At 43.6% G+C, this 20,895-nt stretch overlaps 1 protein-coding gene across 1 annotated transcript in view; it reads left to right on the top strand.

Moving 5' to 3' along the window:
- Positions 1-20,895, top strand: part of LAMB4 (laminin subunit beta 4) — a 198,192-nt gene that overhangs the window by 36,293 nt on the left and 141,004 nt on the right. The window contains exons 3-5 of the mRNA XM_068273631.1: positions 2,423-2,507; positions 18,351-18,486; positions 19,897-19,970. Coding sequence (XP_068129732.1) covers positions 2,423-2,507; positions 18,351-18,486; positions 19,897-19,970 — 295 coding nt within the window. The remainder of the gene's footprint in view (positions 1-2,422; positions 2,508-18,350; positions 18,487-19,896; positions 19,971-20,895) is intronic.

Below are 20,895 nucleotides of genomic sequence, written 5' to 3'. Positions count from 1 at the left end.
TCCCGCTTCATCAGGCAATACAGGGAGGAGTATCAAGCGATCTGCACAAGGATTCAAGTTAGGCGCCTCTGACGGAGGCGCTTAACTTGAATCCTTGTGCAGATCGCTTGATAATCCTCCCTGTATTGCCTGATGAAGCGGGATTGAGCCTGCGAAACGCATTGCAATTTTTTGGGAGTTTCTAATAAATGTGTTTGACTGTCTGAATCGCAGTTGTTGTCATGTCTGCTTGAGGGAGGTAAGACCACCACTTCCTCCTTCATTTTTGCCATTTGAGTTGGTTTTTAAGCTCATTTAATCTAATTTTATACTTTTGGTGCCTCTGTTCATTCTATACAGTTTGTGTAGTGATGGCCATGCTGGACTTGTGCGCACAATGGCAAGAGTGCAGGCGATGGCGGTTTTCAAGCCCATATGGTCAGGCTGAGGTAGCTCAATGACAGAACAGTGACTGTCCAGCTGATCAAATTTTGTCTGTCCACAATGAAGCAATGACCTTATTATCTTGGGTGTGCCCCCCCCCCCCAACACACTCATATAGCTGGCGGTCATTGCTTCATTGTGATACGCAAGCCCCTTTACTGCGGCAAGGTAATGATCACGAAGGGGAATGGGCACATGTACATGCCTTTTGTTTTGTTGTTGCAGCTGCAGTGCAGGCAGAAAAATTAGGCAGGCATGTACACACACCAGAAAAAAATATTATAGCCTTAAAAATCCAGGAATCCGCCTGGAGTCCTGGACCCTGTTGGTTGTGGCGGAGAAGGCAGTCAAGCGGCCTGCGGACAGAGAGGAGCGACTTAGTCTTGGGGCAGGCAGCTAGTCACACGGCGTCCAGGCAGAGATGCTGTGTGTGGGGACTGACTTAGCCTGACTTAGTCTTAGTGGAGGGTGGATCCGGAAGGGCTAAGGCAAGGCGTTTGACTAAAGAATGTCCACATGTCTGACATCAGCATGAGATCGCTGGAGCGTCCTGTCCTTGCCTGCGTGGACATAGGAGAAGGATTACTGGCAGTGGTACCTTTATTGCGTTGTGCTGTGACATCCCCCCTAAATGCATTGTAAAGCATAGTTGCCAGCTTGCTCTGCAAGTGCTGCATTCTTTCTGCCTTCAGGTGAGTTGGTAACATGTCCGCCACTTTGTGCCTATACCGAGGGTCTAGTAGCGTGGCCACCCAGTACAGTTCATTCCCCTTGAGTTTTTTATACGGGGGTCCCTCAACAGGCTGGACAGCATGAAAGACGCCATCTGCACAAATTTGGATCCAGACGTACTATCCATCTCCTCTTACTCTTCCTCAGTGACGTCAGGTAAGTCCTCCTCCTCCGCCCAGCCACGAACAATACCACATCTAATGGGATGACAGGCGGCACAGTCTGGAAAACCTCTGAGTCACACGCACAGCTCCCTGCTGCCCTGCTAGAAGGCCAACTTATATACCAAGTAATCGACGCATTGACGTTCATTACAGAGCTAAAGACAAATATCTGGGTACCAGTAACAGGCTATCTAATCTCAAGAAAAGAGTAAGAAGACAAGATGCTGAGTTCTTAAAGGGACAAGAAGCTGGATATGCTTATCAACATCTCTGTAAAGCGTGGTTGCTGGTTCCTTGTGATCAGCCAAAGTATCTGGTGAGCAGATGATATAGCCTTTATCACACACGGGAAAAATCACAGCACAATGTGTTGGAGGTGTTTTTTGGCACAGTGGGGAGTGGAATCACGGTGATTTGAGTATAACAAGATTACGCTATGTTTGCCTCTCTCTGTTTACTTCCGAGCATTTGAACTGCTGGAGCCTGGAAGACCAGGAGGAACAGGAGCAGTATATGTGATTATTACTGACTATAACTAATCAGCTACAAGTTCTGGTGAGCGCATTATATTGCTTAATTAATGGGAGCAGCATCTGGATTTTAAGACTGGACTATCGTTGTGTTGCAACTAGTGCAGTGATCTAGGAAAGTGGATGGAGATGAGACTGATGAACTTTAATATATAAAAGCACTGTTGAATGTTGAGCGCGACACTACTGTTTGACAAACATAGTTTACAGGGTGGTGATACCAACCCATAGTGTGGCGAACCATTTTTATAGTGTGATAGCTATTGAATTGGTTAAATTTGTGCTGAGGAAAGAGGAGCGCATATACCGCTTACATTTATTTAATACCACGGGAACGCCAAGCATCACAAGCCCCCTGCGACGCCTGCTGCAGTTGTTCTTCTGCCGCTGCCTCCTCCTCCTCCAAAGAAACACCTTCCTCATCATCCGAGTCTGACTCCTCTTCCCCACACGACTCTTCCTACTCCTCCCCCCTCTTTGCTGCCGCAGGTGTTAAGGAAACATCTGATTCTGATGTAAATTGCTCCCACAACTGTTCCTGCCATAACTGTTCCTCTTCATGCTCTTCCACAGCTTGAACCACCACTCTCACGGCACGCTCCAGGAAGTAAGCGTACGGGATCAAGTCGCTGATGGTGCCTTCACTGCGACTCACCAGGTTGGTCACCTCCTCAAACGGCCGCATGAGCCTGCATGCATTTCGCATCAGTGTCCTGTTCGGGGGCCAGAACATCCCCATCTCCCCAGATTGTGTCCTTTTACAGTAATTGTACAGGTACTGGGTGACGGCTTTCTCCTGTTCTAGCAGGTGAGAGAACATGACCAAGGTCGAATTCCAGCGAGTCGGGCTATCACATATCAAGCATCTCACCGGCAATTTGTTTCTCAGCTGAATGTCCGCAAAGCGTGCCATGGCCATGTAAGACCGCCTGAAATGTCCACACAACTTCCTGGCCTGCTTCAGGACATCCTCTAAGCCTGGGTACTTTGACACAAATCTTTGAATGACTAGATTCAGCACATGTGCCATGCAGGGTACTTGTGTCAGCTTTCCCAAATTCAAAGCGGAAATGAGATTGCTGCCATTGTCACACACAACGTTGCCGATCTCCAGCTGGTGCGGGGTCAGCCACTGATCCACCTGTTTGTTAAGAGCAGCCAGGAGAGCTGGTCCAGTGTGACTCTCCGCTTTGAGGCAAGACATGTCTAATATGGCGTGACACCGTCGTACCTGGCATGCGGCATAGGCCCTGGGGAGCTGTGTAGCTGGAGAGGAGATCGCAGCACCAGTAGAGTTGCCACTCAGCCAAGGAGGAGGAGGAGGACGACGGCGAAGAGGATGTAGCAGGAGGAGAGGAGGTGGCAGGAGGCCTGCCTGCAAGCTGTGGAGGTGTTACAAGTTTGTCCGCTGCACAGCCACATACTCCCTGCTTGCCATCGGTCACCAGCTAGACCCAATGGGCTGTGTAAGTAATGTAACTGCCCTGACCGTGCTTGGCAGACCAGGCATCCGTGGTCAGGTGGACCCTTGACCCAACGCTGTGTGCCAGAGATGACACCACTTGCCTCTCAACTTCACGGTACAGTTTGGGTATCGCCTTTTTAGAGAAATAATTGCGGCCTGGTATCTTCCACTGCGGTGTCCCAATGGCCACAAATTTACGGAAGGACTCAGAGTCCACCAGATTGTATGGTAACAGCTGGCGAGCTAAAAGTTCTGCAAAAGGTGGATCAGCGCAACACCAGGCCGCCTCCGAATGGCCTCCATCAGAGATGCGCTGAGCCCCCCCAGGAACTACAAACGCACCTTGAACCCAAACAGAAGCTCTGCATATACACCAAAAGCATGGCTGTTAAGTGGGAGCAGCTGACCAAAAACGAATTACATTAGTACATAGCAAGGAAATGAGCAGCGCTACTTAAAAACAGACTAGTGCCTACCTGCAAAAGAGTGCAAGCTCCACTTGTGGGGTCGAATACACACCTAGCATACACATGACCTGTCTACCACTAGAGGAGGACGTTGGTTTCCATTAACAGCCTGCATGCAACCTATTAAGCACTCGTCCCTCCCACTGCGAAGAAGTCAATCCTCCATGGGAGGGGCCTAACACTAACTAAATCCTAACCTATGTATATGCATAGCCTGGGTGCGGCTAATCAAATAAAATCAAAAATTGCGCAAAAGGTGGATCAGCGCAACACCAGGCCGCCTCCGAATTGCCTCCATCAGAGATGCGCTGAGCCCCCCCAGGAACTACAAACGCACCTTGAACCCAAACAGAAGCTCTGCATATACACCAAAAGCATAGCTGTTAAGTGGGAGCAGCTGACCAAAAACGAATTACATTAGTACATAGCAAGGAAATGAGCAGCGCTACTTAAAAACAGACCAGTGCCTACCTGCAAAAGAGTGCAAGCCCCACTTGTGGGGTTGAATACACACCGAGCATACACATGACCTGTCTACCACTAGAGGAGGACGTTGGTTTCCATTAACAGCCTGCATGCAACCTATTAAGCACTCGTCCCTCCCACTGCGAAGAAGTCAATCCTCCATGGGAGGGGCCTAACACTAACTAAATCCTAACCTATGTATATGCATAGCCTGGGTGCGGCTAATCAAATAAAATCGAAAATTAAAAATTGCGCAAAAGGTGGATCAGCGCAACACCAGGCCGCCTCCGAATGTCCTCCATCAGAGATGCGCTGAGCCCCCCCAGGAACTACAAACGCACCTTGAACCCAAACAGAAGCTCTGCATATACACCAAAAGCATGGCTGTTAAGTGGGAGCAGCTGACCAAAAACGAATTACATTAGTACATAGCAAGGAAATGAGCAGCGCTACTTAAAAACAGACTAGTGCCTACCTGCAAAAGAGTGCAAGCCCCACTTGTGGGGTCGAATACACACCGAGCATACACATGACCTGTCTACCACTAGAGGAGGACGTTGGTTTCCATTAACAGCCTGCATGCAACCTATTAAGCACTCGTCCCTCCCACTGCGAAGAAGTCAATCCTCCATGGGAGGGGCCTAACACTAACTAAATCCTAACCTATGTATATGCATAGCCTGGGTGCGGCTAATCAAATAAAATCGAAAATTGAAAATTGCGCAAAAGGTGGATCAGCGCAACACCAGGCCGCCTCCGAATGACCTCCATCAGAGATGTGCTGAGCCCCCCCCAGGAACTAAACGCACCTTGAACCCAAACAGAAGCTCTGCATATACACCAAAAGCATGGCTGTTAAGTGGGAGCAGCTGACCAAAAACGAATTACATTAGTACATAGCAAGGAAATGAGCAGCGCTACTTAAAAACAGACTAGTGCCTACCTGCAAAAGAGTGCAAGCCTCACTTGTGGGGTCGAATACACACCGAGCATACACATGACCTGTCTACCACTAGAGGAGGACGTTGGTTTCCATTAACAGCCTGCATGCAACCTATTAAGCACTCGTCCCTCCCACTGCGAAGAAGTCAATCCTCCATGGGAGGGGCCTAACACTAACTAAATCCTAACCTCATCTACGCAGTGGGAGGGACGAGTGCTTAATAGGTTGCATGCAGGCTGTTAATGGAAACCAACGTCCTCCTCTAGTGGTAGACAGGTCATGTGTATGCTCGGTGTGTATTCGACCCCACAAGTGGGGCTTGCACTCTTTTGCAGGTAGGCACTAGTCTGTTTTTAAGTAGCGCTGCTCATTTCCTTGCTATGTACTAATGTAATTCGTTTTTGGTCAGCTGCTCCCACTTAACAGCCATGCTTTTGGTGTATATGCAGAGCTTCTGTTTGGGTTCAAGGTGCGTTTGTAGTTCCTGGGGGGGCTCAGCGCATCTCTGATGGAGGCCATTCGGAGGCGGCCTGGAGTTGCGCTGATCCACCTTTTGCGCAATTTTTAATTTTTGATTTTATTTGATTAGCCGCACCCAGGCTATGCATATACATAGGTTAGGATTTAGTTAGTGTTAGGCCCCTCCCATGGAGGATTGACTTCTTCGCAGTGGGAGGGACGAGTGCTTAATAGGTTGCATGCAGGCTGTTAATGGAAACCAACGTCCTCCTCTAGTGGTAGACAGGTCATGTGTATGCTTGGTGTGTATTCGACCCCACAAGTGGGGCTTGCACTCTTTTGCAGGTAGGCACTAGTCTGTTTTTAAGTAGCGCTGCTCATTTCCTTGCTATGAGCTAAAAGTTCTGCCACGGCAGCTGTCAGACACACGGGCAAGGGGGTGAGTGGCAGAAATTGGCTTCTTCCGCTCAAAGATTTTCTTCACGGACACCTGGCTGCTGTGGGCAGAGGAGCAGGAACAGAGGTCAGAGGCGGAGTGGAGGAGGGTGGCTGTGAAGGTGCAAGGGTGAAAGCGGCTGAAGATGCTGCACCTGAAGTAGGAAGAGGAGAAGGAGGGTGGCTTTTCATTTGTGTGCTGCTTTTGCTCAGGTGCTCTTTCCATTGCAGTTTGTGCCTTTTCTCCATGTGCCTTGGTAAGGCGCTTGTCCCTACGTGAGTGTTGGCCTTTCCACGGCTCAATTTTTGGAGGCAGAGAGAACAGATGGCATTTCTCCGATCTGGGGAAGACACATAGAAAAATTTCCAAACCGCTGAGCCCCCCTTGGGTGATGCCACTATGGTGGCATCAGCAGCTGATGTTGAAGGGCATGTTGGCCGGCTGTATATATGTGGCGATACATGGCGGCGGACACTGCCACCAGCTGTTTCTGACGATGAGCTCCCCCTGCTTCTTTCAGGAACTTGTCTCCTCCTACTCCTCTCTGACTCCCCCTCTGAACTGTCCCTTTGGTCATCTTGTCTCTTAGGAACCCACATGGGATCCGTATCATCATAATCATCCTGCCCAGCTTCGCTTGCCTCAGACACCTCCAAAACTGCGCCAACAGCGGGTACTTCATCATCCTCCTCCTCACACGTTATGTCCATAGTGTCGCCGCCTAACTCAGACATATGAGATGGTGTAACTTGTTTAGCGCCTTCATCTGGTTGTAACAATAATGGCTGTGAATCAGTTAATTCCCCACCAATTAACTCCTGCGAAGTGTCAAATGCAATGGATGTGGTGCTTGTAGTAACGCTGGTGGCTGCGGAAGACGAGGTTTTCTGTGATGGGACGTGCCTTCTTCTGAGCACTGTACTTCGGGCCATGGCTGCACGAAATCTCATCAACACGACCCCGCACAGACCTGCCGGGTGGCATTCCTTTGGGTCTGCCTCTACCTCTGCCTCTACCTGTATTGTCCATTGTGTCCATATCGGGGGGGGGGGGGATGAAGTGAAAGGTATGCACTGACTTGACTAATACAATGTGCAGTCACACAGGTGCAGTTAACAGGTATGCACGGTGTGGTAGATCACACTGCGTGCACTCACGTAGGTAGGTGGGTGCACTGAACACAACAGGTAAGTATATGCAGTGATGAGGTGGGTTCACTGAACACAACAGGTAGGTATATGCAGTGAAGGGTATTACAATGTGCACCTGTCACACACAGACAGGTAGCGGACAGGCACAGTGACACTGCGTGCGCTCAACTCACGTAGGTAGGTGGGTGCACTGTGAACAACAGGTAGGTATATGCAGTGATGGGTATTACAATGTGCACCTGTCACACACAGACAGGTAGCAGACAGGCACAGTGACACTGTGTGCACTCAGCTGACATTGGTAGGTGGGTGCACTGTGAACAACAGGTAGGTATATACAGTAATGGGTATTACAATGTGCACCTGTCACACACAGACAGGTAGCGGACAGGCACAGTGACAATGCGTGCGCTCAATTCACGTAGGTAGGTGGGTGCACTGTGAACAACAGGTAGGTAGGTATATGCAGTGATGGGCATTACAAAGTGCACCTGTCACACACAGACAGGTAGCGGACAGGCACAGTGACACTGCGTGCGCTCAGCTCACGTTGGTAGGTGGGTGCACTGTGAACAACAGGTAGGTATATGCAGTAATGGGTAATACAATGTGCACCTGTCACACACAGACAGGTAGCGGACAGGCACAGTGACACTGTGTGCGCTCAACTCACATATGTAGGTGGGTGCACTGTGAACAGGTAGGTATATGCAGTGATGGGTATTACAATGTGCACCTGTCACACACAGACAGGTAGCGGACAGGTACAGTGACACTGCATGCGCTCAGCTCACGTAGGTAGGTGGGTGCACTGTGAACAACAGGTAGGTATATGCAGTAATGGGTATTACAATGTGCACCTGTCACACAGACAAGTAGCGGACAAGAACAGTGACACTGCGTGCACTCAACTCACGTAGGTAGGTGGGTGGGTGCACTGTGAACAACAGGTAGGTAGGTATATGCAGTAATGGGTATTACAATGTGCACCTGTCACACACAGACAGGTAGCAGACAGGCACAGTGACACTGTGTGCGCTTAACTCACGTAGGTAGGTGGGTGGGAGCACTGTGAACAACAGGTAGGTAGGTATATGCATTGATGGATATTACAATGTGCACCTGTCACACACAGACAGGTAGCGGACAGGAACAGTGACACTGCATGCGCTCAACTCATGTAGGTAGGTGGGTGCACTGTGAACAACAAGTAGGTATATGCAGTAATGAGTATTACAATGTGCACCTGCCACACACACAGGCAGTCACTGAATGTGCTGGGCCTGGCAGTGGCACACACACAGTATGAATTAGCAAGGCTGTCTATGCAACACAAGTGTCAGTGAGACACACAGAAAAAAAAAAAACAGATCACAAGAACAAGATTAGCTCTCAAAAGAGCTGTTGTGGGGTGCTATTTTAGCAATAAGAATCTGCAAGGAGCACGCTAAGAAGCCTACAAGAGCCTAACTAATCTTTCCCTATGAGAGTCTGCAGCAGCTGTCCCTTCTCAATTTACTGCAGGCACACGAGTGAGTAAAATGGCTGGCAATGCCAGGGAGTGTAGCCTGGTTGGCTACAATGTGACTGCTGACTGTGATGTAGAGGGTCAAAGTTGACCCTAATGGTGCATTATGAGGGCGAACCGAACTTCCGGAAAAGTTTGCGGATCTCCTTGATCGCAAACTCCTGGAAGTTCGCCTAGAACCGTTCACCGGCGAACCGTTCGGGCCATCTCTACATGTATAGTGTGGTGTTGCTATCAACAGACCTATTAATGCCATCCATTTATTTTTTTTACTATAATTGTTTTTACATATAAATACATGTCACAATTTTAAGAATATATATTTTTTGAAAAATACAACATGGTGTCACATATATAATTTTGTAAAGTAACAGCAACTGAAAATAAAAGTCAGCATATACACATATGCAATACATTTTGGTATTGCTTCAATTTGGCATATTACCATATACAGAACATGTAGGCAAACAATTATACCAAGACTGGTTGCCCTAACGGGAAATGAACTATTCAAGGAGCCCACACTTGATTAAATATTTGTATGGTGGACTTCAGAGTTTGGGAAATTTTCATGTGGTAAAGCCATCATACTTTATGGAAAAGGCACAAAGATGGAAGCATAGGACCTTTCCAGTGTTTCACAACCAGTCATCTATTTAGGGCACAAAACAGTGATACAGGCTTATTGTGGTGTTTGAGGCCAAAACGGCATATTTTATTAAACAAGGGGGTGCCAATATCTTTAGGTACTGAAAATCCCAGGGTTAGGAAATATGTTGGAAACGCTCATCCCAAGATTTTAAGATAGGTGGACAACTCCACCACCCAGAGGCATAACTAGAGGGGAGCAGACTCTGTGATGGCGGGGGGCCCAGAGCTGTAGGGGGCCCAACTGCTAATGTTCCCTTTCTTCAATATACGGGACTATAGTTCAGATCAGTTGTTGTTTGTGTGACTACACTTGTTATGGGTATGAAGATCGTGATGGCCACGCTTGTTTTATGACCCTTGTGAGATGGGCCCCAAGGCCAGGAACGGGACCAAGGGGAGGCAAGGGAAGAGGTGGGAACATTTGCGGGGCATCAAGTTTCACTGGGGGGCCCATGATTTGTAGTTGCGTCACTACCACCAACAGTGTGCCATATCAGTGATAAATGAATTGTAATGGAAGCACAGTGAAGTCAGAAGGGCCCCAATCCTTCCCATTTTTTTGGATTGAAATCCTACTGGTACAAGATGTTATAGGCTTTCTCTTGTATTACTATATTTGATGAATCTACAGTCATGTTATCAAAGATCTTTGTCCACTTTTCAGGAGATTCAAGAGCCAAAAACTCTACTCATTTTTCCATAGGAAGGGCGAAAAGCTGAAGGGTATCATACCATAATACAGCATACAGTCGGGAAATTAGACCTGGTCTATCTGGCCCCTATAAATATTCATATTCGATCAGAGAACGGTCCCAGTCACTCAGGGCACGCTCTCATTATAGATGAAATATAGCTAAGTTGACACTACAAAAGCCAGCTGATTCTATACCTAGCATGCTGGCTTTATAGAACAGCTTTAATGGAATCGCCAACCTGAAAATAAATTAAGCTAAATCAATTATTCTTGATCTGTGTTGTAGAAAAAAATCTGAAAGCTAAAATAAAGAACACCCTGGGTCTCCACTCAAATTAACTACCTTGGTATTAAAATATGTAATAACTTATCACTCTTCTTTGACATACACCATAAAGAAATCAAATCAAAAGTTCAAGACTAACAATATCTTGGGTAAGATTCTGAAAAGGGTGATTCTTCCAAAGCAAATGTTTCTTGTTCAGTGTCTGCTCATTTCAATTCCCAGGGAATGTTTCAAACAAATGGAACATATTTTTCAAAAATAAAAGGCCAAGGGCTGCTTATGCCAAATTAACCCAATCAGGAATGCTTGGAGGGCTTGACACACCTGGCTTACAGGCATATTATCACTGTATACACCTGTCCAGAATCTTAGAGTGGAGAATAAGGGATAGGAACCATGTTACTTGTGAATTTTTGCCAAAGTGATTTTCATATCAAAAATACTATTTTCAATTTAGAGAAATATTCATGAAAATACATTGTATTTTCGCAATGTTGACAAAGGAAACAAATTTTTCTTTCCGATGTTAAAATTTGCGAAAAATCCTAAACTTATTACAAAATTATTTTTGATGGCATTTTCACTCGAACGTAAAATGTTACAAAGAGTGGGTATTACTGGAATCCGCAGATGTGAATATGAAAGATGCTCTATCGTGACAGGCTATACAAATAAAAAAAAGATTGCGAGACAAAGTACACCCTTGCTGATTCAACCCAGTCCCATGATAATCAGACAAATTAAATAACAGCCTCTAACCGTTGTGTGCCATTGGCAATAATAAAGAGTTTCCACCTCACCAGGAAAGAAATTGGTTTATAATAAATTGACCAAGATATCAGAGTGGCAGGTGTAATTGTTAGAGGAATAAGTATCTGTTCAACACTCTTTGGGAAAACTACCGCCAGTTGAGTCATGAGGCAGGGGGAAATGTTTGCCTCAGGTGGCATGAATTGAAGAGTTGCAAGCTAGCAGTACACGTGTGCACACAGACTGAGCAGTGCACGGCATGCTGCTTCTTCCTGTATTCAATGTGGCTCCCCGCCCCCTTCCTGTCCTGGCCACAAGGCGGCAGTTTGTAATGTGTCTCTGTTTACACTATGGTCTGCTGAGTACTTATGAAAAATGGTTCCTAGAAAAGACTAGACCAGAAAAATGACTATCCAAACTATATAGAGAAATGGTGATAAGCAATACCTATAAATATAAGAAACTATTTAGGATTTGGGAGAAGGGTCTGGGAATAGAAATTAGAGGCGACCTATGGCTCAAGCTCTGCACTAACAGCTGGATCCCCTGCAATTTTAGGTACCAAGAAACTCAGTTTAAAGTATTAAATAGATAGTATTTGACACCGGATAGGAAAGCATTAGCTAGTGTCACTTCTTATGATTGCTGGAAATGTAAAAAGGAAATAAGAGCCTAGGAACTTAAGTACTAACTAGGTAACATAAAAAAGCTGAACTAAGAGTTTACAGAGTCCCATGAGAGTACCGTGCCATATTTGATTCCACCTGTCCCAATAAGCATCATGGATCATAAAGGGAATCTCAACTTTATAGTATAATGGTTCAAGAACAGTAGTAGCCTTTTCCCTCCATATGAACCGTGATATTATGGCATATTAAATGAAGGAGCCATAACAGATCAGCAATGTTAAGAGGATACACTATCTGAGCTTCGAGGGAGACCGATCTAGGGGGAGGTAGTGTTGCACCATGCCATATTTTTTACTTTGGAGTAAAAGGGGATATTAGGCAATCCTGTACCACCTTGTGCTTTGAAATCTAGCAGGTAACTGAACCCAATTCTGGGGCAATTTCACTTCCGTATGAATCTATTAATCTGGCTTTGGAGTTTTGTCATATCACTATTTTCTAGATGGGAAGAACTCTAAAATAATGTAAGATCTTTGGGAGAATGTTCACTTTGACCAAGTTTATGCGCCCAAATAATGACATATAATCCTGCCATTCTAGAAGTAGGCGTCGTAGCTTCCGAAAGAGCAGGGTGTAACCTTATAAAGGTCACCCACGTTCGATAGGAGCGTCACTACCAGGTATTTGATGCCACCAGGTTTCCAAACTAAACCAAATGCTTGGCGTAGAGCTTGTTGTTGCACCTCTGAGAGGCATATAGGAAGTGCCATTGTGTCAGTGCATGCTCAGTGTGATTCAATGTCCTTTGCAAACACTAAAAACAATAGAACATTTATTTATTTATTTTTCAAAATAACACGGTTTCCCTAGAACAACTAATAGTATCTTTATTCACTATAAAATAAAAATATAAGACATCAATATTTAGAGGTCATTGCAGAATACTGTGCAAAAGTAAAAATGTCATGTCACAAGTAGCACTTTTTATAACAATTCTCTAATATGTATTGCTTTAATAGTAGAGAGAAGTATTTCTGTGAAAAAATGACTGTAACGTTTTCCTTTCCCCACCATGAGAGCTGGTAAGTCTTGGAAATGCTCAGGGAAGTTGTGAAGAAGGCCCCTGCTATCCAACTATTGGAGATCTTCTAGTGGGACGCAGTAAGCAGCTCTCATCGTCATCAACATGTGGAGAGGAATTACCCCAAAGATATTGCATTATCAGCTACCTGGAGGTAAAACTGGCAACCTATCTCATGTAGCTCAGATAAATAGAAATAAGCAATGTGGTATCAGTTCCTGCAACTCATACTAAACCCATTTTTGGATGGGGGAACATATTAAGTGTGTAAAATGCCCTTTTTTCATTGCTGGGTAGGGTTGGTCAGTGAGATGCAAATCATTCTGAGTTGATGCAGGGTTATGCAAATTTTGTATCCAAATGTATTCAGCTTGAAATGGACCACTCACATGAAACCTCCATAGGATTCCATCCATTTTTTCAACTGCATACATTTACTTACAAAATGTGCATTATTCAGCATCAACTTGGAACAATTTGCCACTCATTAACCATCCTTATTGCTGGGAAACATTTTTATCTGCCAATTTCATTATAGAAAAAGTAATGAAAAATTGTCACTGCTTAAGAGTTCATCATATTTACAGTCAAACAAAAAAAGATTCTTTATCAGCAAAATGTAAACATGTTTATCTATTTTCCATTAGCTTCCTTCTAGTATTTCAATTGTATTTCTCTTATGGCAACATTTTTGCAACATACACTATACCTCATTTATATCAAGTACCGCCACTGTGGGAAAGTTAAAATACTAATTTACAGATTCATTAGAATTCCTTCATAATTGTGTATGAACGCATTCTAAACCTTGCTTTTTATACTTATAATGTACAAAAACAATTTCAAAATTGCCTCAATTTGATCTTTCTTTTTTTGTACTTGTTTTTTTATAATTAATTGATGTCAATAAAATTAAGTTCTCCCTAAGATCATTGTAAGGGGGAGGGGTTACAGACAGATCATTACATCTTCCCACTACCTGGGTCAATGTTATAGGGTAGACTGCCTCAATTGGGGAAGACATTGGGTCTGCTACCTGAGGGTGGGGGTTCACTGTAATGCTCATATTGTAAGGAGGTGTTGGCCTATATCTACCAAAAGGTAAGGAGAATTACAGGAGAGGATTATTAGCTTTGCTCTTGTCCTGTTTGCCATTTTCTTTTGGGGAAGATCCCTGGGAGCAGAGGGGGCTATGTTTATCAAAACTCTGCCCCCTCTACCCTACAGGAGACCTCTTTAAAAGCCATGACACACAGAGACCACAGAGATACAGGAGATCACATCTGCCCACTGAAGTTCCCAGTTCTCCTTTAGTGTGAAGTAGCCCTCCAGTGTGCATGGAGCAGGTTGTTTTGGAGCACCCACTGACCACGCTGCGCCTGACCTGGGCAATGCCATAGACATAATGTTATTATAACTATGGCTGCGCAAGGGGCGATAGCCGGACCCCAAATTACTTCTCCCTCTAAGTTTCTACAACTCAGAGGGGGAATAGTAATTAACGACGCCAGGAATTTGTGCAGCAGCAGGGTGAGCAGTCAGTCAGTCGTCTCACCCTGCTCAAAAAAGACCAAGTGACGAACACCATGTATGCGCTGAGCCCAGGCAGAGCCTATTGTTCTCCTACCTATCCTCTCCACTCCATCTTGCGCCACACTGCCAGCTTTACAGACCTGTGCCATGGCTCTTAGGGTAGTCCTCTGTCAGTGGGGGAAATGTTTGCTAAAAGCAATGCTGATGCATTGTAAGTAAATCAGTGGCAGGGTAAGCTCACAATCATATGTATTTCATAGTCAGGGTCTATTGTCTCTACCATTTTATTATTATTATTATTATATATTTATATAGCACTGACATCTTCTGCTGCACTTAGTTGTTGTTGCAAACTAGATAATCAAATGTTTCAATTGATTGGCTTCTCGCTATGATTATCACACAACTAAGACATGCCTATACTGGGTCAAAATTTTAGGCACTTGGAACATGAGTGCCTACACCAAAACTGATAGTCTGCAATGATATGAAATGTGATTTCCTCTATTCAGGAACACAGAATTCAGTTACTGGTTGATGCATACTAACCACTTAAGCCCGAAGGGTTGACATTTTTTTACATCCGAGCAACTTTCACCCCCCATTCATTTGCCAATAACTTTATCACTACTCATCACAATTAATTGATCTATATCTTGTTTTTTCCGCCACCAATTAGGCTTTCTGTGGGTGGTATATTTTGCTAAGAGCCACTTTACTGTAAATGCATTTTAACAGGAAGAATAAGAAAAAAATGGAAAAAATTCATTATTTCTCAGTTTTCAGCCATTATAGTTTTAAAATAATACATGCCTCCATAATTAAAACTCACGTATTGTATTTGCCCATATGCCCCGGGTATTTCACCGTTAAAATTATGTCCCTATCACAATGTATGGCGACAATATTTTATTTGGAAATAAAGGTGCATTTTTTCCGTTTTGCGTCCATCACTGTTTAGAAGCCCATAATTTATTAAATCATATTGATATACTCCTTTGACATGAATATTTAAAAAGTTCAGACCCTTAGGTAACTATTTATGTTTTGTTTTTTTATTATTATTGTAATTTTTTTTTTTTTATTTAAACTTGTATGTGGGTATTTTTTGGTGTGGGAGGTAAACAGGGTTTTTTTTTTAATATATTTATAGGTTTATTCTTAAAACTTTTTTTTTTTTGGGTGTAATTTGCTATTTGGCCACAAGATGGCCAGAATCAAAAAGTCCTGGGAGCGATCGATCTCGCTCCCAGGCAGAAGAAAGGAGACCAGAGCTCAGAAAAGCCGCAGCGTCTGAAGAGACGCTGTCGGCTTTTCTCCGGGGGGGTCCGATCAGCGAAAGGGATTTATAATCCCTTTCACTGATCGGTGGGATAGCGGCCAGTAGCGGGGGCGCGCACGGGGGAGCCCGCGGGCACGCGCGCGACCCGCGGGAGTGCGCGCAGCCCAACTGGACGAGAAATCTCGTCCAGTTGGGCTTAAGTGGTTAATGTTGATTCAATTTTTATTAAAGAGGCAAATGCTAGAACAAAGAAGGACAGCAACTGGACAGCTACTTGGTATGACACTTTGGTCTTAAAGAGACTTTGAAGTCTCTCAAAATACAGGTTTTTATTTTAAAAATCTCATTAACATCAATACCCTAACTGAAACGCTGAATCCCCGCGGCTGAAACCTATCTAAATCACCCCAAAATCCCTAGCAAAAATCCACGACTTTCTTGGTCTTTGCTGCCCAGGAAGGCAGATCTTTGGGCTGTAGCTCTGCCTCCATGCCCATCAATCCTCGTATATCTCCGCCTCTCCCCCGCCTCTCTCAGTGAAAGAAGACTGAGAGGGGCGGCGGAGGCAGCGATCCGCACAGATGGACACGTGTAGAGACAGAGCTACAGCCCAAAGCTCTGCCTCTTCACGGAAGCGCTCCCCGCAATGTGCCCCAGGGAGTTTGGGGTGATTTAGTTAGTGTGCAGCCGCGGTAATGCGGCATTTCAGTTAAGGCATTGGTATTAAAGAGATTTTAAAATAAAAACCTGTATTTTGAGAGATTTCAGTCTCTCTTTAAGGGGCTGATACAAAAATTAGATTTGTGACATTACCCCTTGGCCAGGAGCATAACTACAAATCATGGGGCCTAGGCATTGATGGACAAAAGTGACATGCAAGCGTTGGCATTGAATGAAGGAGAGGAGAAAGGCAGACACTCACACAACAGTCCTCCGGTCACCACAAGGTGTGATGTCCCTGCTGTGAGCTTAACACTGTAAGCAATGAGGGAGATGATGATGTGGTGATGGATGTGTCATGGGTGCCAAAAAGAAAGGAACAGAAGATGGAAAGTTCAGAGGGAGAGACTGAGTCTGGGCAAAGGAAAAAATATTAGGAGGCAGGGAGAGGTCGCGGGGGACAGGAGGCAAACCCTGTTACCTGAGGTCTGCGGCTGCCAGACACCACTCCAAGTCACTTTTAGCGGTACTACTCCAACTCAACAAGGCTCATTAGTATGGAATACTTCTGTATGTACAGTATGCTGCTGCTGTAGTTTTATCACAAAGCCAGATATGTAACAACATGTGCAGCGGCAGGTGAACAAAAAAATTATATTACCCTGGCGCGTTCCAGTTACTCCAGAACTGCCTTGGCCACAGGCACAGCTATCCTGCCCCACCACCAGCACAGCACACAACATGTCATTTGGTCCTACTTTGGTTGGCTGTACCCCCCCCCCCCCAAAAATATCATTACCCTAGTGTATGCCAGTTACTTCTGGCCTCACATCCGCCCTGGTCACAAGAACAGCTATCTTGCACCACCACAAGCACGGCACACAGTATGTTATTTGGTATCACTTTAGTTGGCTGTACCCAAACAAAAATTATAAAAAGTATTAGTTTCCCTAGCACATGCCAGTTACTTCAGGCCCTTGTCTCATACAGAGGCTGAAATTCAGATACAGTATTTATTTGGCAGGTAATTGCCCAATTTTTCTGGCCTCTGTCTCATACAGAGGCTAAAATTAAAATACTTATTCAGCAGTGAATTGCAGTGTGGCTGCTAGAGCAATGTTTTAGACAGGAAATTGCCCAGTTTTTCAGGCCTTACATACTATGGCTGCAATTTAAAATGTTTAGGCAGATAAATGCTAAATTTTTCAGGCATCTTAGACACTGGCTACACTTAACAATTTTTTAGGCAGGTACATACAGTAGCCATTCTTAAGACCTGTATTTGAAAAAATCTTGAAACTATATGTGATTTTTGGCATTTATGCATGAAAAAAAGCCTTTGCGTAAAATACATATGTTTGGAGGAACATTTTGCCATGCCATGTCCAGGTTTTTGTACACTTTTTAAACCTTTTAAAAGAAATTCTGGCTGCAGAGATGCCCTGAAGGTTTTTGATATTCATCTGCCCTTTAAAGTCAATTGGGCTTGTTGCAAATTTCCGGTTGTGATTTTTTTTTTTTGCGGTAAAATTTGCGGTCACGAATGCAAAATCATGATGTTCAGCCATCACTACTGCAGATTTTCAAACACATTTCATAACTGACTAATAGCTAAACTTTCATTGATATTCACTGTCACACATACCTCTATTAATACTAGAGCACTTTTTATGACTAGTGACTAACTTTTTAAGACTAGATAAAGAGGGTATTGCCCACAATACTTAATCACTATCACATACTAGTAAAGGTTTGGCTATTAGCTAGGTACAATTTCTTTCTGGAGGCAAACCAACTAACTCCTTTTAATTGTGTTTCACTTATTTGTTTGTTAAGGATACCCTGTCACACTGTGTCAGTGCCATTATGTACTGTATGTCAGTGACCAGATATTCTCACTTCTATTAGCCAGCTATGATAGAGATTTAATTGTGCATTGATGTGTCATTGTCTTCCATTTAAGGAATACAAAACCTCCAAAAGAAAGACAATAATAGTATTTGTTATTTATTGTATTACAGGATGAACAGAAATGTTTTACATGTGATTCTAGATATCCATATGATGCGTATACTAATACCAATAGCCATCAAATTGAAAATGTAATTTCAACATTTGATCCAGACTGGAAAAAAAAGTGGTGGCAGTCAGAAAATGGTAAGTACCTAAGGACGCCTCTATCCAGAGGTGCCTGGCTCTTCTACTGACCCCATATGCTATTGCTCCGTTGTTATTGCCTGATGAAGCAGGATCAAACCTGCAAAACACGTTGCATTGACCCCCGGAATATGTAAATAAACTTGTTGTATTTGACAAACACATTGGCAATTTTTTGTCTGCTTGGAGGAAGAAAGTCCACCACTGCCTCCTCATGTTTTAAACTTTTTAGATACTTTTATTCTTTTGGCGCCTCTGTATCCATACTATGCTCTATCATTATGTTGCCTGATGAGATGTAGAGTTAATTGATTCAACTATGCTCTAATATAATATTTTCTATAAAAAAAATACATAGTATTGTTTGATGCGACATTTTCCCGAACCAGTTAATTTAGGCGGCAAAGGAGGTGTTTGTATTGGCACAGATTGCGGCAGGGCATGGCAATGCGTGTAGGGCTAGGCATCAGTGTGTGGAAGGGTTAGTGTTAGGCATTGGCAGGGGGGTGGTTTAGGTTAGGCTTTGTATGTTTTATCCGGGGTTCCAGTTTCCTCCTAACTGCAAAAAGTATACAATCAGTTTAATTGGTTCCCCGCTTAATAGCCTTTGACTATAGGGACATGAGATTATGATTGGCTATGGTAGGGTATAGACTGTTAGCTCTGCTGAGGGACAGTTAGTGACTTAAAGAGGAACTGTCACAAAAATCTTAAAATTTAAAACACATACAAATAATAAGTAAATTTCTTCCTGAGTAAAATGAGCCATGAATGACTTCTCTCCTGTGTGACATTTACAGTAAGTAGTAGAAATCTGACATTACCGACAGGTTTTGGGCTAGTCCATCTCCCCATAGGGGATTCTTAGCATGACCTTCATCCTTTATAAAGACACTCCCTGAAAAAGATTTATACAAAGATGCTGGCCAGCCTCCCTGCTCACCGTACACTTTTTGAGGGTGCAACTGCCATTCACTAAATGCATTTTGAAAGTAAAGAAATCCCTGTGAGCCTCCCATGAGGTGATGGGCTAGTCCAAAACCTGTCGGTTCTGTCAGATTCTACTACCTACTGTAAGTGACAGCAACATAGGAGAAAAGTAATTTATGGCTCATTTTACTCTGGAAAAAACATACTTCTTAATTGTATATGTTTACATATATTTTAAATTTTAAGATTTTCGTGACAGAGGTCCTTTAACTATATACTGTGTAAAGGGCTGCAGATGTCTGTGTCATATAAATGCACAATGAAAATAATATTAAAATCAACCAAGTTGTGTTCAGAACTTCATTGTGTATGATATATGTAAAGGCTTTTGTCAAATTCATATAATGCAAATATAATATGCAAATATGAAAATAAATCTGTTACATCCCTTTTTTTACATATCATACTTTCTTTTTGTAGGTGTTGACCTTGTAAGCATTAGATTGGATTTAGAAACATTGTTTCAGTTCAGCCATCTTGTAATGACCTTTAAGGTAATATATGCACTACAGCAATTTAAAAATATCTGTCATCATTTGGTATAGGTACGTGTTAAATTATTTAATCACTGAAAATGTAATTTGCACTTAAAATATTTTTTTTAATTACCATCAGATATGGAAAACACTTTCACATTTTGAGAAAATCATTTCCAAAAGTGCAATACTATGTGCTCATAAAGCTGGAATCAGAAATCATTTCTGATTGTTGAATTATAGTTCCAGTTTTAGGCCGCTTTCATAGTGGGATGTTGCGTTTGATGCAACGTTAAAGTCGCACAACATGCCCCTAACGCAGCGAATGTAGGTTATGAAATTGGACGTTATTTTGCACTGCATTATGTGCCTCTTGGTGCGCCGTTTTTGTTGCATACTGTTGGAATGAAAATGGCGCATGCGTTACATTTAAAAAAAAAAGAAACATTACTGAGCATGTGCAACACACATAACGCAGCGAATGTATTGCTAAACGCACAGCATGCATCACTTTCTAAATATTGCTACACGTTACACACAACGCAACGTGTGCACTGTGAATGTTGCACAGACTTAGTATTGCTGTGCATTAGTCAACGTTAAAACATTTTCTAATGTGCAACTTTCACGTTGTACTGTGAAAGAGGCCTTAAAGCATGTTCTGGTGTAGCCTGTTTATCACAGGGAACCATGAGCTGGTGGGCTGTATGCAGTAATAAACTGTGTTAAGCAGACTAAGATGTATAGTCTTACCGCATGATGATGAGTAGAGCAGAATGCAATACATTACAAACAATACATTACGCTCTACTCATAGAGCAGTATGCAAGACTTTATTCACGTAAGGTTAATCCAGTTTCTTGCAAAAACCTCTATGCCTGTTGCTTCGTGCTGCATGTACATGCATTGCCCATACTATTCTAAAATTGGAAACATATTCAGT

Source organism: Hyperolius riggenbachi, chromosome 3, assembly GCF_040937935.1.
Source record: "Hyperolius riggenbachi isolate aHypRig1 chromosome 3, aHypRig1.pri, whole genome shotgun sequence".
In the NCBI taxonomy this organism is placed as follows: domain Eukaryota; kingdom Metazoa; phylum Chordata; class Amphibia; order Anura; family Hyperoliidae; genus Hyperolius; species Hyperolius riggenbachi.
Note: the sequence above shows the minus strand (reverse complement) of the source record. Positions and strands in the feature narration are given on the sequence as shown.